Consider the following 27,973-nt stretch of genomic DNA (forward strand, 5'->3'; position numbering starts at 1 on the left):
AAGCTGAAGCAGGGAGCCAGGACCTCCAATCTGGTCTCCTATGTGGGTGGTAGGGACTCAAGTACTTAAGCCATCATTTTCGGCTACCCAGGGCCATTAGTAGGGTGTTGGACCACAACCAGAGTAGACAGGACTCAAACTGGGCCCTGCAAAATGGGACACGGGCATACTAAGCAGCAGGTTAATCCATTTCATCCCAATGCTCGCTCGCTCTGAGTCTCCAACTTAAGCTGACCAAGTTCTGGCTAGGTCATCTGTAAAATGCTCTGTGTTTACAAGGGGGTTTTATTCCAAGATAACTCCTTGATAAAGTAATCTTAAGTAAATCTAATAAAACTTTTTAAAAATCTTGATGTTATAGTAAAAATAAGTTGGACTGGGACTTACTTTAAACTAAAAATCATGGAAATGGGTTTGCGTTATCCTAAACCTAGCAAAGTTAACTTGTGGTGGCCCTAAGAATTCACAACAAGGAATCAAACACTGATAGGAGAGGGAGAGATTTTGGGATATTTTTGTATGAGAATAATTTCTACCTTAGTGATGACTCCAACACCACAAAGAGGGTCATACGGGAAAACAATTTTGTAGGTTTTCATAATTTATCCCAAGGACTGCCCTTTCTTCTTTGCTACCTTTATCATTCTCATCTGAAATCCTACTGTCGAAGGGTAACGCTGTGTTTGTCTGATGTATTTCAATATGTACTGTATCTGATAACTGCCTAGAAGACAATCCAGACACGCGCTATCGGGAAGTTGGGTTACAGCCTCCTGTGAAGATGACTAGTTGTTTTCGTCATCTTTTCACTGGTTCCTGTTACCTCCTGAGATGTTTTTGCTTCCCTGCACACCTCCAGAATCACAGGTGTGTGGGAAATGGCCGCATGTAGGACAAGGGCCATGTAGACTGTTCATCTGGGATTCTGGCAAGGATCAAACAGAACAATGTCCACCAGAATACTCCAGGTGCACAATGGAAGCCACATTCTAGTGGCATCACTGGCCTGGGGGGAGCGTGAGTGGCAGATTCCAATCTGTGGCTAAGAAGGGTGTGCAGTGACAGTGGGGAGGAAGCCACATGAGTGCCTCCCCCGACCCGTCCCATGGTGACGATGCCTAGGAACCAACAGTAGAAGGAACTGTCTAACGGACAGTGACTCTGCTGAAAATGGGTTTTTTTCTATTTTTTTTTTTTTTTTTTTTTTTTACAGGCAGAGTGGATAGTGAGAGAGAGAGAGACAGAGAGAAAGGTCTTCCTTTGCCGTTGGTTCACCCACCAATGGCCGCCGCGGCCGGTGCGCTGTGGCTGGCGCACTGCACTGATCCGAAGGCAGGAGCCAGGTGCTTCTCCTGGTCTCCCATGGGGTGCCGGGCCCAAGCACTTGGGCCATCCTCCACTGCACTCCCTGGCCACAGCAGAGAGCTGGCCTGGAAGAGGGGCAACTGGGACAGAATCCGGCGCCCCGACCGGGACTAGAACCAGGTGTGCCGGCACCGCTAGGCAGAGGATTAGCCTGTTGAGCCACGGCGCTGGCCCGAAAATGGGTTTTAAAACAGCTGGCCAATTGATGATAGCTAAATGACTATCACATGAGACAGCATTTCTTAAAAATAAATAAACTGTGTTTTCAGTAGCTTATCTGTGTTACATTCCCCAAGCATGAGTAACTGAGATACATTCAAGATAAATTTAGTGTAGAATTCCACTTTATACCTTCTATACTTTTTGTACCTTAACAGTTTTCATTTTCTTAAGAGAATTTTTTTTAATCCTGGTGTTACCCCTCTTGCTCATGTCTGCCTCATATTTTTAAGCACCTCACTAACAATCACCTATCAAATTCTGTCAGACTGACTGCTATGGATACAGAGATCTTTGTGAGGAAAAAAAATGCTTCCAAATCAGAGCACATGGCCCTCTTATATCCAGAAATATTAGATACAACAGCATTTTAGTACTGTGAAATTATACAGATACTTTCCAGGTTCTTTTTAACCAAGTGACAAGGGGGCTGGAAGGCATAGTTTAACATTAAAATTAAACAAAAAGAAACTAAATCTTCCTAGCAAATTGTGTCAATTTATTACCACTGTTACATCACGAGTGAACTGATAAAAACATGCTTAAATGCATTGTTCTCTAATTTAGTTGTTCTTCCACATGAATTCACTCTATGAATGTCTTACAAAAGGCGAGCCGACTGCATGAGAAATCATGTTTTAAAACAATCTTATTCCCAGGCTCCAGGGCCCCACACAATGACGAAGAGGGAATGCCCGATTAGGTTGAGTGGGGCAGCGTTATCACTTTCCTACTGCAGCTGTGGCAAATTACCACAAACTCATTGGATTGCAAACACCTCCACTTACCTTACAGGCCCAGTGAACAAAACTAAGAGGGGCTCTCACCGGACTGAAGTCCAGGCGTCACCAGGCTGCACTCCCTTCTGGAGGCTCTGGGGACAACCTCTTTCTTCCTTCTCAGCTTGCTTGACTGGTTCCCCCCTGCTCTCTCCAAGCCAACAAGGGCAGGGAGAGTCTCTTCCCTAAAGGCCTCTTCTCCTCTGCTTCTGGCATCTCATGTCCTCCTTTGACTTTCTGACCTTCCTTTTTCTCATGGAAGCACCCTTGCAATTACATCAGGCCTATCAGATAATCCAGGATCATTCCCCCATCTCAAGATCTTTAACTTGAGGTGGGTATTGTGGCACAGGTTAAATTACCGCCTGGAATGCCTGCATCCCATCTCAGAGTGCCTGGTTCAAGTTTCCACTACTCTGCGTCCCACCCAGCTTCCTGTTAATGCGCATCAAGGAATTCCCCCTGCCACCCACATGAGAGACCCAGATACACAGACAGAGCTCTAGGCTCCAGGCCCTGGCCCAGTCCAGCCCTGCTTGTTGCAAGCACTTAGGGCGTAAACCAGCAGATGGAGGATCTCTGTCTCTATTGCTCTCACTCTGCCTTTCAAGTAGATGAAAAGAAGTCTGTTTAAAAAGATCTTTAACTTACTCACCCTACAGAGTCGCTCCTCTGCAGGTTCAGGGATAGGGACGTGGACGGCTTCAGGGACCGTTTTTCTGCCTACCACAATCTGATAAATGCAGTACTATCATTTCTGTCTGCTGTAATCTTAGACCTAGCAATCCCTACCAATGCTCCTTACATGGATTCCAGGTCTGATTCTTCAAATACCTCTGATTTGGCCCTTTGGATGGTGGGAGAACCATCGTTTTAATGTCTGTTCCCACATGAGTTCTAGGGAGCTTTGCACCCCACCCCATTCCCTCCCTGGGCCCCACGATATCATCCATCAAAAGTTTCCTGTGAATCACCAGTAAAGTGGACAGAGTGGCCTTATGCACTGCTTCCTCTCCAGGGCTGCGGTTCTGTGCTGGAAGCCACAGGAATTCACGAGAATCTTAGACTAAGCACAGAGTCCTGCACACAGCCCAGGAGCAGTCTGAACAACACTGATGAGCTCTGTAGACCCTGCCACCTCGCTGGTTAGAGGCTAGTTCCAGCGTATGCACCACCCGTGCAGGCTGTGCACTCGGAAATACACCTGGTCTCCCCTAACCAGTTCATGTAATCTTTCCTTGGGCCCTCGATAGGGCAGTGTTTGCTAATGATGTATAAACAAGAAGGTGACGGAAGAGAGCTGCTCAGAATCTCAAACATCTACACCACTGTGTGAGGTGATGCAGGCAACACAGGCTCGCTCTGCGAGAGTGAGGCATTCCCTTTCGGAACTGCTTTCACGGGTTGCGCTGCAATAGATTAAAGGACCTAAATGCAGGCAGAGTCTGATCCTCTGAGGTTATAAATGGTTTTTAGGACGGCTGAAGCCTCTCCCGGCATCATGCCGAGAGAACTGGCTGAGGGGAAGCTGAGCAAACAGATTCGTGACAGAGGCTAACTATGGCATGAAAAGATGGTCTTCATTTTATCTCGCGGCTTTAAAGGCAGCCTCAGAGGGAGCCTGAGACACCACAGGGACAACCCTGAGTCATTCTGGAAAGAAGGATGAGCCCCCTCTGGGCAATTACTTTGAAAGACCCTACTCCTGGAGGTATGGGGTTTGGGGCTTGTTTAGCAAAAACTGCTATGTTAATTATGTTGCTACTCTGCCACACACAAATTAAGATGAACATTTTAGAGCTCGTGGTTCTCATCAAAGATAACTTAAATGTGAGGAAACATTTTTAAATCAACCATTTGATTGATTAAAACATCCGCATACACTTCTGTCTTCACAGCATTATCATAAAATGTGCAAAGCAGGCACACTCAACACAGCAAGAAGTTGGATAAATATCATCCCTAGTGACCAACTTTTGCCCCAAATTCGTTCAGATAAGCACTAAATCAGATAAATAATTTATTATAGCACATTGCTAATCATTAAATGTACAAGCCCAAATCGCATTTCTAAAATATGCAATTTTATTTCTGAAATAAATAACAAAACCATGGTTTAAACTTCAACATGATGGTCTCTAGTTTGTGGCTCAGGCATACTATTTCAATCTGAAACAGGTTAGGAATCCCCTGAGAGCTTGAAAATGTGAAAAATAAATCAACCACCCGATGGTTAAATTGTAAAAGCTCAACAGAGTGTGGACTTAAGGACAGCAAAGTAGCTCTGGAGCTAAAGGAATGCATTTCCAGATCAAAAACGAGAACGTGGCAATCAAAGTGATTTGGTGGATGAATAGGATGGGAAGAGGCAGCTCAGCAGTGAGAGACCACAGCTGGAAAGGTAGAGAGGCTGACCTCGGCACTGTCCATCCACACCCTGGCCGGGAGAACAGGAGCTGGAGCCACGGAACCTCTAGTTCAGCCCCCTGATCTCCTCTCTTCTGATTCTGTGGTCCACAAGGAGTGAATGAACTGCCCAGAAGTCTCACTGTGGTGTAGACATCCTCAGTCACTGTGATCACTGTGATAGAACTTAAAGCTCTCATTCTGATGCTGTACTTCTCAGAGTTACATGACACCTGGATGAGCAATGGGTTCGCAGAGCGGTGACCAACCCATGTCTCCACAACTTACTGATGCCTACCATTGTCCGCTGACTACCACCCAGTGCAAGCCGCCCAGGCCAGCGAATCCCGGGAGCCGAAGCACCCAGGCAGTGTGGTTAAAGCGGGACAACATTGAACACACTGAACAAAAACTCTAAGACAAGGCAGGGGAAGGTTAATCAAGAAAAAAAGAAAAATTGAGAGATTTAATGAAGTCAGAGTCCAGGTCTTGCAGGGGTAACTGAATAATTCACAATCTAAAAGCTTCCCAGGCCTGCGCCGCGGCTCACTAGGCTAATCCTCCGCCTTGCAGCGCCAGCACACCGGGTTCTAGTCCCGGTCGCTCCTCTTCCAGGCCAGCTCTCTGCTGTGGCCAGGGAGTGCAGTGGAGGATGGCCCAAGTGCTTGGGCCCTGCACCCCATGGGAGACCAGGAGCAGCACCTGGCTCCTGCCTTCGGATCAGCGTGGTGCGCCAGCTGCAGTGGCCATTGGAGGGTGAACCAACGGCAAAGGAAGACCTTTCTCCCTGTCTCTCTCTCACTGTCCACTCTGCCTGTCAAAAAAAAAAAAAAAAAAAAAAAAAAAGCTTCCCAGATGTTTGGACCTGAGAGAATTGTAAGGACATACAGGAACGAATCTCTGTATTGTCTTCCCTGAGTTCCAGTAACAGAGTGGGAACCCAGCTAATCTGCTTGAACACTGCGGCTGGTCAAATAAAGGCCAAGGTGCTCCAAGACTGGGGATAACTTCACTGCTCCCGCCCATCTTCTCCTAGCATACGGTGAGCAGATGAACTGAATGCCCTCCGGCAGTCATTTCCTATTAGATTAGAAAAGAAGGCAGAGTAAGGAATGCCACCACTTGCACAGGCTACAACCTCTAGAGCAGCAATTACTGAAGTGAAAACCTCGGTAAACACTGGGAGAGAGAGAGACCCAAGCAAGTTTCAAGGTGGAACTTGGCACAGATCATCTCTTACTGCTAGCTGGACATGACAAACAGCCGTCTTTCCTCACATTCTGCTGCACTCCTATGTGTTACGTCCGTGTCACCGGAGGACCGGGTACAGGATTATCGCTAACAGTGGCCTCTCACACGGCAGGGATGCAAACTCTTTTCCAATAACCCAGGCGAGTGTTTAGTTATTTAATAAAATGGCAAAAAATTTACTTGGACAATGTCATAAGCAAGATTCTTCCAGCAACATGTTTCTCTTAAAAAGTTCTAGGCACCATATTAACATATTAAATATTTTTTTAACTTTTATTTAATGAATATAAATTTCCAAAGTACAGCTTATGGATTACAATGGCTTCCCCCTCATAACGTCCCTCCCACCCGCAACCCTCCCCTTTTCCTCTCCCTCTCCCCTTCCATTCACATCAAGATTCATTTTCAATTTTCTTTATATACAGAAGATCAGTTTAGCATATATTAAGTAAAGATTTCAACAGTTTGCACCCACATAGAAACATAAAGTGAAAAATACTGTTTGAGTACTAGTTATAGCATTCAATCACAATGTACAGCACATTAAGGACAGAGATCCTACATGAGGAGTAAGTGCACAGTGACTCCTGTTGTTGACTTAACAAATTGACACTCTTGTTTATGGCATCAGTAATCACCCTAGGCTCTTGTCATGAGTTGCCAAGGCTATGGAAGCCTTTTGAGTTCACCGACTCTGTTCTTATTTAGACAAGGTCATAGTCAAAGTGGAAGTTCTCTCCTCCCTTCAGAGAAAGGTACCTCCTTCCTTGATGGCCCTGTTCTTTCCACTGGGATCTCACTCACGGAGATCTTTCATTTAGGTGTGTTTTTTTTTTTTTCCCAGAGTGTCTTGGCTTTCCATGCCTGAAATACTCTCATGGGCTTTTCAGCCAGATCCGCCTACCTTTAGGGCTGATTCTGAGGCCAGAGTGTTGTTTAGGACATCTGCCATTCTATGGGTCTGCTGTGTATCTCACTTCCCATGTTGGATCGTTCACTCCCTTTTTTATTCTATCAGCTAGTATTTGCAGACACTAGTCTTGTTTATGTGCTCCTTTTGGCTCTTAGTCCTATCATTATGATCAATTGTGAACAGAAATTGATCACTGGGACCAGTGAGATGGCATTGGTACATGCCACCTTGATGGGATTGAATTGTAATCCCCTGGTATGTTTCTAACTCTATTTTAATGTGCTGAAAGGATGCCAGAAATGAGTAGTTCAGAGTCATACATCCCACCTCATGGTTTGGCTGTGTTCCATTTTGCTAAGCCAATTCTCCAAAACCAGTAGCAATAGAAAAGATGGACAGTTGATGAGTTTTGTGTAAAATCTAATCAGTTTGCAGTCGGTCCAGGTATGAAATGAAACAGACACAGTTCACATAAACACTTTCTGGTGTTGCTACCCTTCTGGGATAAGGTCATCCCATTCTCATGGACACACAAATACACACACAAACACACACACACACACACATACACCCCTTCTGAGGTAAGATATCACAAGACACATACACAAACACCCCTACCTTCTGGAGTAAGATCATCACACACACACACACACACACACACACACACATACTTCTAGCTTCTTAAAACAGAATGAACCCTCTCTCTACAAAGTGTTCTTGATATGTGAACTATTCTGTAAAAAAGCTAGGAATAACTACAACTATTAACATCTTTGCAAATAGAAGAGGTAATCATCTCTCTAACATTGTTAAATTATCCTCATTTCAAAGCAAATAAAGTGATGGCAGGAAATTCTAAAATTCCATTCATTACCTCCCATGTTTCTTAAAGGCTGTTTAACTTTCAAGGAATTTTAGCTTACTTTTCTGCAAACTTCACATCTTTATTTTGTTTTTGCATTACAGATTTCATTATTTGAGATGCTGACTCAACACATGCATTTTCTGTCAATACTTTATTTATATTTATTTATTTATTTATTTGATAGGTAGAGTTATAGACAGTGAGAGAGAGAGAGAGAGAGAGAGAGAGAAAGGTAGTCCTTCCGTTGGTTCACCCTCACCCCCAAATGGCCACCACGGCCAGCGCTGCAGCGATCCAAAGCCAGGAGCCAGGTGCCTCTTCCTGGTCTCCCATGTGGGTGCATTGGTCCAAGCACTTGGGCCATCCTCCACTGCCCTCCCAGGCCACAGCAGAGAGCTGGCCTGGAAGAGGAGCAACCGGGACTAGAACCGGCATCCTCATGGGATGCTGGCACTGCAGGCGGAGGACTAACCAAGTGAGCCACGGCGCCAGCCCCTCTGTCAATACTTTCACAGCTGCAGTTGGAATGACATCCTCCACAGTCATGAGCTGTAGCAGATGCCCACACAGAGCACGTGATGCAGAACACCTCACAACCTAGCTTCCAAAACAGCGGCAAGGCCAGAAGAACCCGGTTTTAATCTCAAACGTGTATTAACAGGTTTCCTGAAGGGGTTTCCACTTTAATTCCTGGATTAGCAGACTTAAATGCACACAATGATGTCTCTTCCTTTCCTACATACTTTCATTTTTACTACAACAAAAGCAAACAGCCAGGTTTAAGGCCCTGTAGTGCAACCAAGTGGTTCATCAACTTATTTTGCTTTAATTTCCTTCTATAAGTGTTAGGGAAGGAATGAAGTATCTGAACAGGCCTTCAATTTTTATACCAGTGTCTGTCGAAGATTACATGAATCAAATAAAATCGCCAACTCAAGTTACACTGCACAGGTATGCCTGCTAACAGTTCAATATTTGGAAGTGCTGTTTTACATTCCCAATATTGCCAAATGACCTACTGTTTTCTATAATGAACTTAAACATCAACTGCGTGTTTTCATGTAAAGAAGCTGAGAAGTCACTTGGATATGCTGCAAGATCCCCCATGGACAGAGAAACTGTAGCCAGTACCAAATTCCATACTTTAATACCCTTCCCATCTCATCTAGCACTTATCACTCACTGGGGCCATGGCCGTAACTTGCAGTTGGAGGTACACCAGCAAAACCACCAAGTTTATTTTCCTTTCTTGCAATTTCACAGGCAGATGGTCACTTCTCACTATAAATTTTAGCAACCTCAGTATATGAATATCTTTCTTTTTCTTTTCTTTTTTTTTTTAAGTCAAGAGCTTTCCCCCTTTTCACTTAAAGGAGACACTTTATGCCTTGTCTTTGACATAACCAAATTTCCAGCATCATTATTCTTGTGCTTTAGGGCCATTATAAGGAAAAGGGTGACCTGAACACAAACATGGTGATAACACGATACGGATCTGACCACTGAAACGCCACTCAGAGACTGATGGGTGGGAGCATCTACAGCATAAATCACTTGCTCACCGTGGAGAAGATTCATAGCCCAGGTAAGATGGATCAGGACAAGACGGCATCATGCTACTCAAAACACTGTGCAATTTAAAATTTATAAATTATTATTCCTGGAGTTTCCCATGTTTCTATGTGCAGATCTTGGTTGACTGTGGGTCAGCTGAATTGATGGACAGCAAAACCATGCACAAGGGGGCACTACAGTAGTGATAGAAATAGTAGCTGAAACCTTCCCAAATCTGACACAAGTGCATAGACATGAACACCCAAGGAGACACACTCAGCAACTAAAAATCTCCCAAAATAGAAAAGCCCTGAGCCAGATGGCTTCACTGCTGAGCTGAACCAAGTATTTAAAGTTGAACTAGTATCAACCCCTCTCCAAATTTTCCAAGAATCTGAAGAGGGGGGAACAGTCCTTAACTCATTCTGTGAGGCCAGCATTACCCTGAAACCAAAACCAGACAAAAATATTGACCAAGAAATGGACACCAGAGGCAAATATCCCTAATGAGCAGTGTTGCAAAAATTGTGAATAAAATTCCAGCCACCCAAACTCAGCAGCACACTGAAAGGATCATAGACCATGAGCCGTTGGGATTTATTCCTGGAATTCAAGGATGTCTCAACACTGATAGAATTAGGGAAATCATTCACACAGTCATCACAGTTGATGGAGAAAAGTCATTTGACAAAAGTCATCATCCTTTTATGATAAAATCACTTAACAAGGTAGGGATAGAAGGAAATAACCTGAACATAGTAGAAGCTGCAAATAAAATAAAAAACACACAACAAACAAACCATGCTCAATGATGAAAGACTGAAATTTCTTCCTCTAAGACTCAGAATAAGGTAAGGATACCTAACTTTTGTCACTTCTGTGCAACATGTTACTGCAAGTTCTAGACATAGAAAGTAGGCAAGAAAAAAATATATAAAGGCATCCAAGTTGGAAAGGATACAGTATCTTTATCTGTTTCCAAGTAGTATGGCTACTATATGAACCTTGCTTCCTCATTTTAAGCACACACAAACACACACACACACACACACACACACAGAGAGATCTACAAGGACTAATAAATGAATTCAGAAAAGTCACAGGATACAATATAATGCAGCTGCATGTCTATGTACTAGCAACAAATAATCTGAGGAAGAATTTATGAGAACTTTTGTATTTTCCATAGCATCAAAAATAATAAATATTGAAATCAACTTAACCAAAGAGGTTAAAGTCTTGTATAATGAAAACTTCAAAAATTTAAAAATGAGGTAGGTGATGATATTGCTTGGGACACCCACATCCTATATGAGTGTCTGGATTTAAGTCCCACCTCCCCAGCTGATTCCAGCTTCCTGTCAATACAGACCCCGAGACTCAAGGCACTGGGTCTTGCCACCCACATGAGAAACCTAGGTTAGTTCCCAATTCCGTGCTCCAGCATGGTCCAGCCTCAGCCAATGTGGGCTTCAGGGGAGTGAACTAGCAGAGAGGAGCACTTTCTCTCTGTCTCTCCATCTCCTTCTTACTCTGTCTCCCTGTCTTTGAAAGAAACAAAGGAAGGAAAGAAGAGGGGGAGGGAGAGAGGGACAGACAGACTGAGGGAGGGAGTAAGAATGGGGGAAGGGAGGGATGAAGGGTTACTTGCTCAATATTCCTACTTTAAGAAATGTATTTTTTATTTTATTTATTTTCTAAATTTTTTTATTTACTTATTTGAGAGGTAAAGTTACAGACAGAGAGAGAGAGGGAAACAGAGAGAGGTCTTCCATCTGTTGGTTCACTCCCCAGTTGGCCCCAATGGCTGGAGCTGGGCTGGTCCAAAGCCAGGAGCCAGGTGCTTCTTCCAGGTCTCCCACATGGCTGCATCTTCTACCACTTTCCCAGGCCACAGCAGAGAGCAGCCAGGAAGAGGAACAGCCAGGACTAGAACCAGCACCCATATGGGATGCCAGCACCACAGGCAGAGGGTTAACCTGCTGTGCCACAGCACCAGTCCCAGAAGTAAGCAAGTCCCTAAATAGAGACACCAAAGTTTTACCATTACAATTTTTCTAAGACGAGAGTCTACTGGCTAAGAAGCTATCAAAAAATTAATACTTTAAAGAAAAGGTAAGACATTAACTGCTCTGCCATAAAACAAAAAAAGTCATTGCCAAAAGTTTTCTCTTATCTCATAAAAAAGAGCAAAATGGTAGATTTTATGGTTTTTACTCCACACAGTCCTTTCCATTATGGAACTTTTTTGGAAAAATTGGTCCTTTTTAGGATTTTCAGACCAGGAATGGAAATCACACAATTAGTGTGGGGTCCAAGCATAGAAATTATATTAGAGCCTCCGGGGAATTTAAGAAAGGTGGAGGTATAGCTGCCTCGAAGGGAACAAACAGCAGACTGCAGTGACAAGGAGAGCCACATCACACCAACAACTCGGGGCACAGCCCCTTCCAAGGTTCTGGGCTCCTGGGGGAAACCGCCTCTCTCCTCTGCCCTCTGCCCTGCACCTCTGGGCTCAGCAGATGTATGTGCACAGTGGGAGGGGGAAGAAGCCCTGGTTGGAGGAACGCTATTGCTGCACTGCTTCTAGGAGTGATTTTCATCACCCTGGGCAATTAGCAGATCAAAGGGTTACCTGCAGCTCCTCCATCTGACAGTTAAAAACAGCATCGAGTGTTTGGATACTGTTGCACATACTTTTCTTGTCAACTTTGGTAATAAAATGACAGTTTCAGGCTAGCTTCTACATAAACTTACCACTATTTTATTGCAAGTTGATTATTTAAGCTAAAACCCAAATCTTTCTTTTACAGTGCTCATAAATTAGACAGCTATAGAAACAGGACATTAATTCAGTCAGTTCTTAGAGTTTGCCACCATTCAAGTATTTATTACTTTTTAAAAATGTATCCCTTGAAACATGACTCACAAGTCAATGCATCAGTGCATCACGTAGATAAGGATTTATTAAATAACTTAATAGGCCCATCAAAAGAACACATTACATTAACTATAAAAAGATGTGCATACCAGCAGAGTTGCTTCTCACTCATGCATGCATGCATGCATAAATTCAGCAAACAAATATTAACTGAGTGTCTGCTATGCGTAAGACACCATGTTTGGTGTTCCGTTAAGGAACAATATGCTGGATATTCTTCACATCTACCCTGGACACAAGGTCAAAAAGAAATAAGTAAATAAACAAGTGATGAGATAACATTATATCACTACAATTTTTGAAAGGAGCTTTTAAAAAACAAATGATAGTGAATAATGGCAGGGAGGGGTATGTGTATGTGGGAGGGGACAGGCAGAGAGCAAGAGGGAGGGAGGGAGAGTGTTGGAGCACTGGTTATTTTCAGAAGAGGATCAGAGAGAGATGGATGAGGTTTGCATAGTTCAAACTGAGGAATAAGCTAGGAGCACAGAAATGGGAACATATAGAAGACAGCCACGGAAAGATGCAGAAAGAAACAAATGTGCCTGGAAATGAGATAGAGCATAGTGTCAGGAAGAATACTTTAAAGACCCCAAAAAGGACAATATAAAATCAAAAGCTGGGGGGATAAAGATTTGTGCACTGCATTATTATTGAGCAGATATGTACATGATATTAAAATAGCAATAACAGCACAATAAGCAGTATCATTTGCAGGAAATGAAGTTAGTTTGTTCCAAGATCGGTGTGGGGAAAGCATACCTCACAGAACAGTCACAACAATTATATGAAGTACACATGAAGAAGCATTAAGTAAACTCCAGGGCAGTCCAGTGCGAAACAAAGTTAGGGGAAAAAACACATGATCTAGCTGCATATTAATTGGAAAAGGGCTGCCTAATGGAATAACATAAAAGACAAATAGAATAGATCAAAAAATTAAGAATGTAGTTTAAGAAAAATACAGTCTCTATGTGTGCCAGGATTTCAGAGAAACATCTCCCTGGAATTCTCTGTTGAATTCTTGGCAAGCGTGCAGAATAAATATGTAGGCTACTTGGACGGATTCCAAATGAAACAACTAAAATGATGAAAGGAATGGTTTACAAGGGCCGATTAAAGGGGGAAAAATGTACAACTCCGGCATGTCAGAAACTGAAAACATTATGGTTTACAAATATTTGAAACGTGTAAATTTGAGGAAAAAGAATTCATCATGTACAGGGTTACACAATTCTATTTTAGAAAGGGGGAAAAAAAAAAAAAAAACCACTTCCGTGGTAGCAATGCTAACTGTTTTCCAGTAGGAACCGTTCAGGCAAGTGATCCACTCAATGGTGGGCGACAATGCAGGGTAGGTGCAGACACAGCAGCCAGGCCCGGGAGCCTAAGCTCCACGTCCCTCTAACTGCACAGAGGCCCATCCGTAGGAGGTAAAGTAGGTCAGTGCACAACTGCGGCAATCTCCTGTCCCCAGCCGCGTGTTAAATTTAGACGGGATCCTTCCGGGGATTTGGGGCTTCTCTCCGCAGTTGTGCTACACTGCACAGATTCCTGGATTTGGAGCGATAAAACCCAGCTCTGAGTGCCAACAACCTTCCCTGCTGTCAGTCCATAGCGGCATCCAGCAGTGAGAACAAGGACAGCCCCACATGTTTGTCGTCAAGTTTAACAGAGTTGTTGCATGCACGTGTTATGTACTTCAAAGCACTGATTCTAGCGAGGTACATTCGTTTTTGGTGCAAGTTTAACATCAAAGGCTATAAGCTAAAGACCACCAAAGGGAACAGTGACCAGAACTGGCTTCCCTGGGCTCCACATCACTGCCTACCTGGAACTTCTCACCACTGGACGCTGTCCTCTCTCTCACCCAACTTCCACGTCTCAAGGTGTAGCGTTAGTTTCTCCTGCTCTTCCACACTGCTTCTAGAACATTCTCCCTGCTTCCCTTCTGAAATGCCTAGTTCAAATTTCCCATTGCGCATCTGCACTCCTCAACACCACCTACATATTATAATTACTACTGAGCTCTGTATCATCCCCTACCCCATTCCTTGAAGAATCTGCCTCCTGGCTCCTTGTCATCCACTCAACACTTCTCAGGCCACAATATTTCTGGGATTTTTGTACCCACAGAGGTGAGTTTTTCCAACATCTGACTTTTCAGTGCCTCCATTTCTCTTCTAATAATCTTGTCCTCTATTGTCCTTTGACCATAACTTCTGTGGCTATCCTCCCAAATTTATAATTCCTTCTGTTATGATTACAGTGTGATCATTCCAGTCCATCTGTGATATTTTTCCTCAGACCACCACACCCTTTTTTTCTTTTTCATCCCCTTTACAACTTCAATCCATACTTTTCGGTCCTACAAGGAATTCTTGTCTATGGATCCCACCACTGATGTTTTTTGAGTGCTAGAAATGGCAAAGGTCTTTGGGAACTACCTTGGTCAAAGACTTAATAAAGAGGAAAAAGGTGTTAATAACTTGGGCAAATAAAGCAAACATGGGTGAAATCGCTGGGGAAAATCCTAAGTATCAGAATCCTTCCAAGAATGGATGACCCCAGAAGTAAGGCCGCCAAACAGAAGCAAGGAGAACTGGAACTTAAAATACAGACCAAGAACAGTGTCCACGAAAGTGGAGGTGAAAATGGCAAAACACAGAAAATTCTGGTAAGAGATGGAAAGTCAGAAATTTAAGAGTTACTGGTAGCTGAAGTAACTCCATGTGACAAGGAAGTCTAATAAAAAGTATTGCCAGTGGGTACCCTAAAAATAGAGGTGGGAACCACTGGTGTTGGGAACTTCCTGGAAGTCTAATGCGGACTGTTAAAAGGGCCCCACGCCCACTTATAAAAGTTTGGTTCAGTGGTCAAATGGAAAAAGCAGCCAAGCTCTGGGACAACTGCAAATGGAAAAAGAAGTGCCAAGTTCTGGAGCCACTGAAGAGGTAGCTGAAGCCATACAGAACCCTAAAAGGCTCCAAAGAGGAACAGAGGTGTCATATGCTGCTGGCACAGAGTGTTAATGTTGAACCCATAAGGGGCTTGCAAGCATTTTTTTAAAAAAGCAAAATTTTTCCTCTCAAGAGGCCCAGAACTAAAAAGCAAGCACGACTATAATGACCCTACACAAGGCAGCTTAGCACAGAGTAAAACATCCATGGTCCAGACCATGTGGTCTCAGGATCAATCTCCACCAACTCCCTGGGCTCCAAGTCACAGGCCTTTGTGGTTCTTTTTTTTTGTTAATTAAGGCTAAGAATTTTTGCCCTACTTGTGCTTCCTAAGGTACAGGGGGGAAATGTTTCTGGAATTTTAACTTGTTTGATTATTTTAGGGAAATCATCAGAGGTCCATTTCCATTGTTAAGCACTGTGTTGATGCACACAGAAAGATTAATGAGGATGTGAGGATGGTCTCAGGTGGTGAAATTTTCATGATCTTGTAAAATATTTAAAGGTAATAAACTATGAGTTTTCAAAACCAACTGACTTTGGTTAAGCAACTGTTCAAGCAACCCATGATTTTGAAGCTGGTCTGGCATGAGATCATTCGGGGATTCTGTTTGGCTAAAATTTCTTAACAGGGTTACACAGAAATAAAATTAAATGAGGAAGAGGAGTGAGGCAAATTAAAAGACCTTCATTAAACTAGTAGAAATAAAAATCTCGCTAACCTCGTGAATCATTTTGTACCTTATTAGGTATCTGAGAATTGCAGAAAAAGTTGTCCCTACACATCATGTTGAACAGCAATGAGCAATGAGGAGAAGCATTAAAATCCTCAAAACTCAAATGAAACTCCAAAATTCATGTCAAAGTCAAATTTAATGGCAAGACTGTAAAGAGAGCATCTTTCCCACATGCTCCTCTCCTCCCTGGGGTCCTCAGTGTTCCTGGTCATGATGCCTCCTGGAAGCTGCATTAACTCTTTCTAACCAAAATAGCATACTCCTTGAATTCCAAACATGCAAAGAGCTGAGACACTTTGTCAACATGAATTTTAAAATTAGAAATCACTGTCTCAAGCGAACAATCTTCCACTTTTACCAGTTACTGGGTTACAGATGAGGTGTGTGACTGACAAAATAAAGTCACTTCACGAAATATCTCTCTGATGTGCAGGATGTGTCACTCACTGCGACACAAGCTTCCTTTCGTGGATGAGGGCAGGCTCTAGGTTTGAGCCCGATTCTTGTTCTAACAAGCTACTGAGTAGCTGCGTGATCAAAGGATGCTATTTAACTTCTCTGCTTCTGCATTCTCTCATTCAGATAATCAGCAGTAAGGGCACCTGCCTCCTAGAGTTTCCACCATAGTGGAATGCATAGAAGGCACTCAATACGCACTAGACTTAGTTCCTGCACTTGAAGAGCTATCAGGATGAAGGTGTCTTGTTAGCACGTATGCTGATAAGGCAGCAGGTTGCAGGTAGAGAGAAAAAGACAGAACAATGCCCTCAACAGGTATTTTTGTAGGTCAAAATTCAAGTCATCCAGAGTGTTAGAACCTTGTATCTAACTAAGGAATGTATCACTTGGAAGGAACTCTTTTTTTTCAGTAGAGGATTCCTGCATAGAGACAGAGACAGAGATAGAGATAGAGATAGAGATAGAGATAGAGATAGCTAGAGAGATATTTAAGAGGCAGACAGACAAACATAGATAGATAGAAACTGAGCTCCCACGCATGCCTACAATAACCACAAGGCTGAAGCCAGGCACTAGGAACTCAATTCAAGTCATCTATGTGGGTGGCAAGAACCCAGTTACTTGAACCACCACTGCTACCTTCCAGGATCCGCAGTGACCAGAAGCTGCAGTCTGGAGCCAGAGCCAGCACTCCAAATGAGGCCCTCTGATGGGGGGACACGGATGTCTTCACCACCAAGTCAAAGGCCTGCCCCTAATGGAAGATTCTTAACAAACACAGAAAGCACTTTATATCTGGGCTGCACTTTAACATTATATTTTTAACAGTGCTCTTGCAATAGCAGGGGAAAAAAAATGCTTCCAAAGTAGGCTCATTTAACAACACACTGCAAGAAAGGGTTATGTAAGAAAGTCAGAAACACGGCTCTTCAAGTTCCTCCAACTACTTCTGACCTATTTTTTGTATAAAAGATGTACAGCTGTTTCAAATGTGCAAGCATTTTCCAAAGGAACACTCATCGGGTGTGCAAGGGGCAGCTCTGTGCAGGTGAATGTACAGTGAGTGTTCGCTGAGGATTCTGCTGTTACTGCGGCTACCTGGTGGTGGTGTTGTGCCGCCTGGCACTTGTCTACACTCTTGGCTCTGAAGCACAAAATAGGGAACAAGAAATTGAAATATCAACTTTAAAGGACTGGGAAGGGTAACTTGGTTTTTGTTTGTAGACAGCATTCTACAAAAGCTGGGGCTTAAAATACGGGAAACTATGGAAAGTGAAAATGAAATAAATAGGAAAAATCGTGTGGATAAAGTTCACGTATGATCTGGAAAGAAAAATCTGATGGGTGTCCCAGATGTGAGGATGAACAGAAGACTCTTGCCGACTTGGGGGCAGGGAGAGGTTTGCTCTGCATTACAGGGAGGGTGTTGTCCATTTATTCCAATGACAGCATTCTCCATTGTTTCCACTTGACTGTTCTGGTCTTTTCCCTCTCTGCGTGATGAACCTTTTTACCCTGGCTGACCTCATATAATCTCCAGTTTCAGTAAAATCTAAATGTCATTCTGACCTCAGTACAAGAAGGGGCTTAAAGGATTATTTGGCATGCCCCAAATAAACCACTGTCAAATGCCAAGTGCAAGACTTGAAGAAGGCAGGGTGGTCTAACCTTGTGTATGGATTACCTTCCAATCAAGAACGTCATCACCTAACAAGAGATTCAGACCTGGCCTCCCCATTTAGAGCATAGGATGCCGCAGGAAATCATTTTCAAGAGATCCATCAGTTTGATACATATCTGTTTAAGAAAAGAGAACAAGTAAAGCTCGGGCAATCTTCCTTCTCCATAGTAACAGTCACATTCAAAAGTGCTTTAGTGCTTAAAAAGCTTTCACCTAAATTCTTTTACTTAAATCCGCTCTTCTGTGTCATGCACTATAAACCTGCTGTTGAATAAATCCTACACAGTTACTATCACTGCAATGATGTGTATTGAAAAGCAAAACAGCAGTACAGCTTCTTTTAAAACACAGCCGCATGACTGCAGGATGTTCTCTGCATTGTGAGGTCCACTTCTTTCCTACACAATTCAGTTCTGTGTGTTACAGTGCTGTTACTTCATTACTTCTGGGTGAAAAAAACTGATAAAAATTATGTGATAACACTTTCTCTGGCATGATGAAAAAACAAGGTATCCTTCAGATACCTAACTCTTCAACCACTAAGCAGGTTTGCAAGATTAAATAATTCTGACCACATCTTTTTTCAATAAGGTATACATTGCACAGACTTGGTGCCCTTCACATGTTGAACATCTACAGTGAGCCTTTCTCTAAGATGCAGGCCCAATACTGGTACCAATTATTGTACTACTCTCCCCCAGAGTAATGGATTTGGGCCTTTAAACCTTCTCTCATCATCCTTCCTCCCTCCCTCCCTCCCTCCCTCTCTCTTTCTCTCTCTAAATGAATCCACCTAAACTCTAAGGCATCACTTATCCACGTAGTTGCTAGACTTCTCTTGGTGTAAGAGTGTGCATGATTCACATGCCTTTCATTTTCTCAATGCAGTTTACAGAGAGCCCAGGAACTGGAAAGCCAAGAGAAAGAGACTTTTCTACAACGCACTCCCTGAGGCCTCAATGTGGCATCTATTTTAGGTGGTCAGCAGTTTTCTGACTCCTTCTTTGGGGCTCTCAGCTTGTGCTGTGTGGATGAAGATGCAAGTTGCCGCTCCACAGGGGGTGGACATAAACCGCTGCCCAGGTCAGAGTGTCAGGCAGGACACACATGGACCAAATCAAGGTGTGAAGCCCTGAGTGTCTTCATACCTCAGATCCCGTTTTGTTCTCAATTTTTAAACCTCAGGATTGGGTAGACGAGGCTTTACATTATCACCCTTCTTTATGTTCCTCTTCACAAGAAGATACATTCCAATTTCTCCAGGTTTCGTTGATTTGTGACCTTGTAGGAATGAGGAGTGGATACCTCATCAATTGTACAATTGACAGACATCTGGCAAGGAAAGGGAGCTATGGGATGGAGGGAGGCTTTTTATTCTCGGACAAATCTGACACACAAAGGATACCACTGGAAGCAATCTGAGAGGCTTGAAGACAGCAAGTGCAGAAAAAAAGGAGAACTCATAACAAATCCGTAACAGTCGTAAGGGCTGTACCAGCAGATGCTGGAACTAATTTTCGAAGAAAAGTTATCGGTTAAAGGTCAATTAAAAACAAAATAAATGCCCTCAAGTCACTGACAGTTATGGCTTCACAACAGGTGCCTATTAAGGGATTCATGGCTGGCTGCAACGGGTAGTGACAAAGCCATATTTATCATGTCCTGTAGTCTCTGGGGCTGCGTGACTTATGTTCTGCAGGAACTTGTCACCTCTGGGAAACACACCCTTGACCGTCAGCAGAGAAAAGGACAAATTTAAAACAAAAGCTTTCTTCTTTGTCCAGTGTGGTAGATGTGTGCAAGGATGAAGTTGAATGCACATATCCATGTGAATCAAGGCCACAAATTTCTATAATCAAAGCCTATGGTGAAAATGGAGGGTACGCCTGCAAAGGGTGTGGGAAGTTCAACAGTAATTGCTTTAGTTGCTTGCAGCTTGTATTTCCTTGGTAAATGACACAGGAGACTCTTGTTAACTAATGGTTCAACCTCAGTGTGCCAGTGGTTGGCACACTTGGAGATGGAACTGTTAAAATCCCATGGTACAAGCAGTAGTTTCTCCCTCTCTTCCTCATGGTACGGAAATCTGGTAACATCGGCATCATAGAGGGTACAAAGTCATTTTGCGTGGACTTGTAGATTAGCATTCACTGTTTACTTCTTTTATTTTTTTACCTCTTTCCTTTATAAGATCTCCATTGATTATCCTGACACCTGCTGGCGAGGAGACAGTCAATGCCAGTCTCCTTTTCCCTTCTAGGATGCTCTCAAAAGCAAAGACCCTTTCAAGGTATGCTCCATGACAATTAAGCAGTAATTCATTCAGTTCAAGTATTGATAATACTTAACCCCTAGCATTATTATGTAGGAAAGCATGAGAAGCCTTGCAATCATTATTCCATTTCACATGGACAGCCATTTGACTCTTTGTAAATGTGGTTTTATTTACCAAAAAGACATCATAATCATTACATGGGCTTTGATAAAAGAAAAAAAAAATGCTACATATCTTCCCGAAACAAGAGGAACAGCTTGGCTTTAGTTTTCTGCTTTTTTCCCAAAAAACAATGTCTATTTTCAAGCTACTTAGCAAGTAAGTGGGGGAAAAAGTTGATTAGTTACAACAGAAGCCACACAACTAATTACACAGTCCCCAAATTTGCAGTTTTTCAGTCAGCATCCACACATTCTGATTTACTTCTGGCTTAAACTGAGTTCTGAATCTTGTGTTGCTTTTCTTTTCTTTTTTCTTGGCAGGCGTACAAGGAGCCTACTACATCGTAAGTCATACTCGAAGCTACTGCACCTGCATGTGGATGATGCCGTAAACAACGGATAGCAGGATCACTTTCTTAGGCTTCGGGAAACTGTCAGAAGAGGCAGTTTTTTCTAACACTGCACACAAACTATAACATACATGTCCATCCCCATCATGTAAAACTTCAACAGATCAAAAAAAATGTAAGAAAAAAAAATTACCCAATTAATAACTTTATCTTGATCAACAACAATGAAATTCACTTTGGACTGCCTGCTTGGACTCTGAAAACCATCACACTTGGACTTTGCCGTGGAGTTGGGTAACCATGGTATTTTGTTTTAGTCAAGTATATCCTATTGCTTTATACTGCTATACATTCTGCAGAAAGGAAAAATTAAACGTGCTGCAAGAGAAAAACTCTATTAGAATATCCACTTCAAGCATCCTGGAATCTGAATACTTGTTTCCTATGAACACTGACCTTGAGACACCAGAGGAAAATACAACAGAGTTTTTAATGAGAGGGGAGTGCAGAGGTTGATTGTCTGCTCGGCTTCAGAGCTGTCTGCAGCAGCTAGACTGAAGGAAGAGCAGGCCACTCGACTTGTTTCACCATTATCACTTCATATGAAGGTGCTCTCAAAGCCATCCATGTTCAGAACAAAGTACATCCCAACTCTCACACAGTATTCCAGGAATAAACTTTTAACACCCCAGGGACACCTGCCTTGAACCATGGCAGTGCCTGGCATGGCCCAAGTGCAAAACTGTCACAGCAGGGTGCTACATGGCACTCTATTATGATTGCTAAGTCAGTCTTTCCAGACACTATGTTTTAAAAATGCTTCACTTTGAATCTGAAGATCGCACTTAATTTTAAGGTATTAGTTAATGGATATTTAAACTGGATAATGTGTGAGAATAATAAAAACACAGAAACCCGTTATGTCTGCACAAACATTGTGATACCAATCATAGAAGCACAGTGTCATCATCCGAGTGAGGCTGTTCAGGTATCCATTTAGTCTCCGGCTGGATGCACGATAAATCGCCATTGGTGGATTCAAGAAATGCGAATGTCAGGGATGCATAGCCTTGGTTCGCATCCAGAAATTTTTTAGTGCCATTTGCTTAAGGACTTCAGGCACAAACTACAGGCTCCAGGGCAGATTGCATAAGATGTCACGTGCCGGCTGCAACTGCATGCATGTTATTGAATTTTCCGGAGCAACCCATAACGATGAATAATTTAGGAGTTAATAAAATATTCAGTCTGACTGATCCATTGGTTTAATTTTAAAATAAAGGCGACTGATGAAAGAAGTTACACGGCAAATCGCAAGCATCAATGCGCTTAAATGGCAAGCCGCACTCAGGGGAAACACAGACTCCCAACAGGCTTTAGACGGGGTTTGGGGTGGGGCGTTAAGGAAAATGTTCTGTGCCAACGCTGGCTGCAGCAAGTTTGCCTGAAGTTTAATTGTTAGGTGCACGCTGCCTTCCACAGAACCGAGGGAGAAAAACAGGGCGGAGATATGAGTTTTCACACCACTCCTTTCCTGCAGCTCTCGGCTCCCTCTCCATTCGGGAGAGGCCTCCCGGGGCGCACTGGGTGCTCGGCCGCCCTGCCAGGTCCGCGGGGACCCCAGTTGAAAGGCCAGACCCCACCTCTGGAGTGGGCCAGTCCGGCGCTGCGGGCAGCCAGGCGCTCGGCGTGCGTTTCCCGCGGACAGCGGTCTCGGGGCTGCACCCTGCGGGGCCTCGGCTGCGCGCCCCGGGGCGCTCCAGAGCCTTGACCTCGTGACGCGGGCGCGGCCCCATGCACAGGGCGCACCTTCGCAGCTTCCAGCCTCCGCCCCCCCCCCCGCGCGTGCCCCCGCGTCTGCACCGCACCTCGGCCTGTGGCCGGCGAGGGAGGGCAGCAGCGGGAGCGCGGCGCGGGTGCGTGGGAGCTCCCGGTGAGTGTGCTTGTGCGTTCACGCTGGGCGGCGGGGAAGGGAGGAGGAGATGCCGGTGCCTGCGGTTCTTCGCCGGGGAGGATCAAAGTGCGGAAGGAATCCAGTGGGGAAATCAGAGCAGGGAAAAACCGGCGCAGGGAGTAGGCCACGAGACTCTACCGTTCCTAGGGGCGGCCTGGGCCTGCGCAGCCGGCACACGTGGGGGTCGCAGCGAGGCGCACACCTGCACTCGCCCGCGAGGGTCGGGACCCGGGCGGGGAGAAGGCCCTGGGCGAGGTGCAGCCAAGCCTCCTGGCCAGCAGGGCCGCCAGGGCCACCTGCCCAGCCACACCGGTGTCTGGGGCAAGCAGGCGCCCCAGACGCCCTGGTTCTCCTCAGGGACCCGCAGATGGGCGCGCGGATAGAGGGTGCACACTATCCACCCATCCACGCAGTGTGTGGTCTTGAGGTGATGCCCAGCCCTTGCCTGTCGACAGCGCCACCCAAGCCCCTGCGCCCTCGGCCCTCTCTCAACCCCTTACCCAGCCCAGGCCGGTGGCGAGATCGGGTCGGACCGGGCTCATCTGGACCCAGCGGCCACGCCTGGCAGACCTGAAAGTCGCCTGGGCAACTAGGCACATTTTTTGAAGAGGCTTCCCCACCTCACCACACAGCCGCCGATCATGGAGAGCGCTGCCCGCGCGGCTCCCACAACTTTTCCGCGCCTGGCCTCGCGTGGTGCCGTGGGGAGCGCGCAGCCAGCTCCAAGGCTCCCTGGGGTCCCCCGGGCTGGTGCGTGGCCAGCAGATGCTGTGCTCGCGGGCTGGGAGGGACCTGCGAGACGTCTCCACTTCTCCCACAGCGTAGGGCTCATCCCCGCAGCCCTGCGCCAGGCGCCGCAGCCGGGGGCGGCCGGCCCTGCAGCTCTCCAGCCTCATCCCGCACCGAGTACGGCACCAAGTAAGGCACTCCTGGCCGCCGCCACCAGTGCCTGGTCAGGCTTGGAGCCGAGATCCCGGGAGCATCGCTGGTTCTCTGGCGCCGTCCCCTTCCGGATCCCTGGATTTCATGCGGGTGCCTCAACCCCTGGTCCCCCAGGTCAGCCCCGCGCACTCCGCGCGCACTTTGCGAGCACTTTCTCGGGGCATCCCGGGCGCGCCGCTTCCTCCGCGCCGCCCGCGGCGCTCGCAACCCACCCCCGCGCGTGTGTCTCGGGGTCTCCCCTGCCGCCCAGGCCCCGCGCCTCACCTCTGCCGAGCTGGGGGACGCCGAGGCTGAGGCCAACCAGGAGCCAGGCGGCTACGGAGCGCTTCATGGTCGCGTCTCCGGCCGTGACCCCGGCTGGTCAGGGGTCGTCGCGAAGGGCAGGGCGGCCGAGGCGGCACCGCAGGGCAGGCAGCGGACCCGCCCCTGCTGGCGAATTCAGCACGACGGACGGCTTCTTCCCGCAGCGCTTTCTTGAACCAGTTCTTGGAGAGGGAGGCGCGCGCGAGCGGTGGTCTCAGGCAACGGGCGGGCGTCCTCGCGTTCGCCGGTCTCGGGCGCGCGGAGGCAGGCAGCCGGCGGAGCCGCTGGCGGGCGGGCGCAGCCTGCGTTGCGGGTGGGTCCCGGCCGAGGCGGGCGGGGCGCGGGCTCCAGGAACCCCCCGGGCGCGGGCTGGCGCTGCTCTCGCCGCCGCCACTGCGGGGCTTCTGACTTGGAGAACAATGAAGCGTGAGACCGAGGGGAGCGAGCGGCTGCCGGGAGCGCACTGTGTACAAACAGAGGCGGCGTGCGTGTGAGCCCGGCCGCCGCTGCTCCTCCCCGCGCTCCGCGCCTCGCCCCCTCCCTCTCCCCCTCCCCCGCCCTCCCAGCTCATTCCCTGGCTCCCGCCCTCCCTGATGCTGGCAGAGAAAGGGGACCGCCGCAGCCACACCCTGGCACCTGCTGCCCCCTCTGACTTCCCTGCATTGCCGGGGTTCGAGGGGCGACCTTGCCGCCTTTCAGTCCCCAGCCGTGGACTCTACAATGACCCGCGTGGAGGGACTCCCCTGAACTTCCTTTCTCAACATGGCCAGGAAAAGTTGGGAGATTTTTTTTTTTTTTTTTTTTTTTTGGAAAGTGTCTCTTGGGGCACAGAGAGAGCGAACCCCCAGCACAATGAACTGTGCGGGGTTTTCTCGGGAAACGCAGCTGCGCCCGCAGCCAGACTGTCCTGAGGCCCCGCCAGGCTGCCCAGCTGCGTCCGCGCTCAGGCTGGCTCCTGGAGCCCGGGGGAGGGCGGCGGCGGGAGGCGGGCGCTGCTGTGCATACGGCCAGGGCAGAGGCCAGAGGCCGGTCACCGCGCGCTGTTTCAGACGGGAAGGCGTGGAAGCAGGAGGCAAGGACAGGTGCTTGAAGCATCCCTGAGCTGATTCGCCTTTCACTGCTGCCCACCAAACCCGATGCAAATGGACCCGTCTTTGCCAAGCCAGCGACTGAACCAGGCTTAGAGCCTGCGGCTTGTGCTTTCGCCTGTGTTTTTCCGTTTGCGTGACTGCTTGCGGGGCACGGATCCAGTGCCGACCCTTGAGGTACTGCCAGGATGAAACACTGCTCTTGTACATTTTCTTCCCCCTAGGTATGAGAGAGAGAGGGAGGGAGGGAAGGGGAGAGGGAGAGAGAGGGAGAGAGAAGGAGAGAGAGAGAGAGAGGGAGGGAGAGGGAGAGAAATTGAAGGGCGCCTCTGGAAGAGGAGAAGTGGAAAGGAGACATCCGCAAGAAAATTACAGGTGAATCAGAGCTCTAACTTCCTCTCCGTCTGCCTCCTTGAATTCTTGAACTTGGATTGCTGCCTGCCTTTTGGAGTTTAGACTGAGATCAAGGGAGCAAGGCTGAGCGAGAAATCTAAAGACCAAGAAGGAGGTGAGCTGTGGTATTCACTGCAAACAAAGAAACAGCCACAATAGAAAAACCCTTTGAGTAGGGTTCCTTCAAATCTCCTGTAGGGTGGGCGGGTAAAAACACGCTTTAAAAAGTCCCTTTGCCAAGGGAAAGCCGAGTCATTTCTTCACCATTTTTCTGCTTAAAGCCACAGATGTTAGCGTACCAGATCCAGAGTTGTAGCAAAGTATTTCAAACAGTGTCCAACTTCCTGCTACATCAGCAATACTACATTTTCAAAGCGTGCTTTCGGCCACTCTGTGGCGTGTTCATCAGAAAGTATTCCTTTAATTTTTGAAACAAGATGTGCAATGTTAGTTTTCTAATCTTGTTCCTGGAGAATAATGCTAAATCTCCAAAATATAAAATTAGAAACCAGTCTCTCTCTCATGAGAGATCTAAGGAAAAAGAGCATGCTAACAATTTTGCTCAATTTCACATTTTATTCCCTGTTTATTTCTACTTTTCTGATAAAGACATGAATCTTAATAAGCATGTTAGGAAGTTAAGCGATACTTGGCAATGGTGTACATTACTAAACATTTCTCTTCCTTTTTTTTTTTTTTTTTTTGTAATTTCAAGAAAGGTTAAAAAAAAAAAAAAAACCTCCATGGGGCACAAAACTGTGTTAAGTGCATATTCTCTGCCCAAATGCCTGGAGCAATGGCAGTCAATGTCTTTATTACTTAGTAGACAACTTATGAACAATGTTGCCAGTTCAATACCTCTACTTTCTCAAGTTTCGTTTTCAATAAAATTGATAAGTAGTTATATGTATGTATGTATGAGAGAGAGAGAGAGAGAGCGAGGCCCTTAGCAACACTGGCAGAGTTATTTCCTTTCTCCCTCTCTTAATGATGATGATCATCTATCAGCCTTTCATCTGGAAGAATGCAGTCCCTTTTTCTAATTTGCATTTATAGGGTTCATTTTACTCCCACTGAACTCAAGTGTAGTCTCCTCACAAGCGGAGGATAAGATACGTTAGAAGGCCACAGAAATTCAGATATTCTTCTAAAAAAGGAGAAGAAAGAAAAGGACAAAACTCTGCCATGAATCTCTTCCGGTGCGTTCAGTGCTGAGGGACTGAACTGATCACGAAGGATCCAGCCTACAGCTTTATAGCGCCTTCAGATATGTACCTAAAGGGCTGAAAATGAACCTATACATCACTTGAAGTCAGCACTTCCCAAATTGTTTTCTGCAGGCCTCCTTTTCCAGAAGTTGTTAATAGGTTTCTGGAAAATAAAAAGTTTCATGGCCAAATAATTTTTGGGAAACATCCCATATTAAGGCAGCCTCTTAGAGATTCATGGTGAATGGTAGCTTAGTGAGTACCCTGAATGGCTCTGTGATTAAGACACTTCTTCAAAAGTGCTTAATCCAGCATTTTGCAAACTTTTCTCCCCTCTCTTTTTTTCTTTTTACAACAAGCTTTTTTTTTTTTTCCTTATAGCATCTGTTACCACCATCTTGTAGATTTAGTGTTACAAGGAAAGTAATGGAAATGTCACATTAATACAAAGCAGAATAAAGTAGCAGCAAAACAAATAGAAAATAAACTATGGGAAGTTCGCTGGACTTCACTGTGGAGAATGTCTCTGTCTCCCCAAATTCCTGTGTGGAAACCTAAATCCCCAGGGTCCTAGATCCCGCATGAGTGAGAAATGACAGGAGACATGCTCTCTGCCTGCCACAGGAGGACTCAGCACACAGGAAGCAGGACGCAGGCCTTCACCACCTCAGCGCCCCATCTTGGTCCTCCCATCCTGCAGGGCGGTGACAAGAGCTGCCGTCTAAGCCACTCAGTCTATGGCAGTTTGTTTCAGCTAAGACTGTTTGCAAGAGTTGCTCTTAAAGGCGAGGAGCGTGGGTGCTGGAGCACACCTGGACCTGGATTCAGGCTCAGCTCGGAACCAGGACACAGTGAATCTCGACCACTACAAGTCCTTTTTCTCAAAGTCAGTCCATTGTGAAGGCTCAGTATTCTGCAGTTAGCAAGGGAACCAAGTTCCCAGTGGGAGGCTATGGTCCTGCACAAAAAGGGCCTTGGCCAGAAGTGGGCAAGCACAGATCACGATGGATGGTGATAATAAATAAAGAGAGCAGTGATCATACACAGAATCCAAACACTTCCTCCGTAGCTGATTGCCTCCTTTCCTCCTCTCCCACCCCCCTTAAATTAACTAGAAAAATTTTAAATTACCATTCAATTAGTCAAGAAACAAACGATAATATGCAATA

At 45.8% G+C, this 27,973-nt stretch overlaps 1 protein-coding gene across 2 annotated transcripts in view; it reads right to left on the reverse strand.

Moving 5' to 3' along the window:
• Nucleotides 1-24,404, reverse strand: part of EDIL3 (EGF like and discoidin domains 3) — a 490,113-nt gene extending 465,709 nt beyond the window's left edge. The window contains exon 1 of one of the 2 annotated variants that reach the window (XM_008261919.5): nt 24,077-24,404. In XM_008261919.5, coding sequence (XP_008260141.3) covers nt 24,077-24,143 — 67 coding nt within the window. In that variant the 5' untranslated portion in view covers nt 24,144-24,404. The remainder of the gene's footprint in view (nt 1-24,076) is intronic. The other variant, XM_051854033.3, reaches the window with a different exon arrangement.
• Between the last annotated feature and the right edge of the window lie 3,569 nt (nt 24,405-27,973).

Source organism: Oryctolagus cuniculus, chromosome 14 (assembly GCF_051225735.1).
Source record: "Oryctolagus cuniculus isolate XC-2025 breed Fujian yellow rabbit chromosome 14, ASM5122573v1, whole genome shotgun sequence".
Lineage (NCBI taxonomy): Eukaryota > Metazoa > Chordata > Mammalia > Lagomorpha > Leporidae > Oryctolagus > Oryctolagus cuniculus.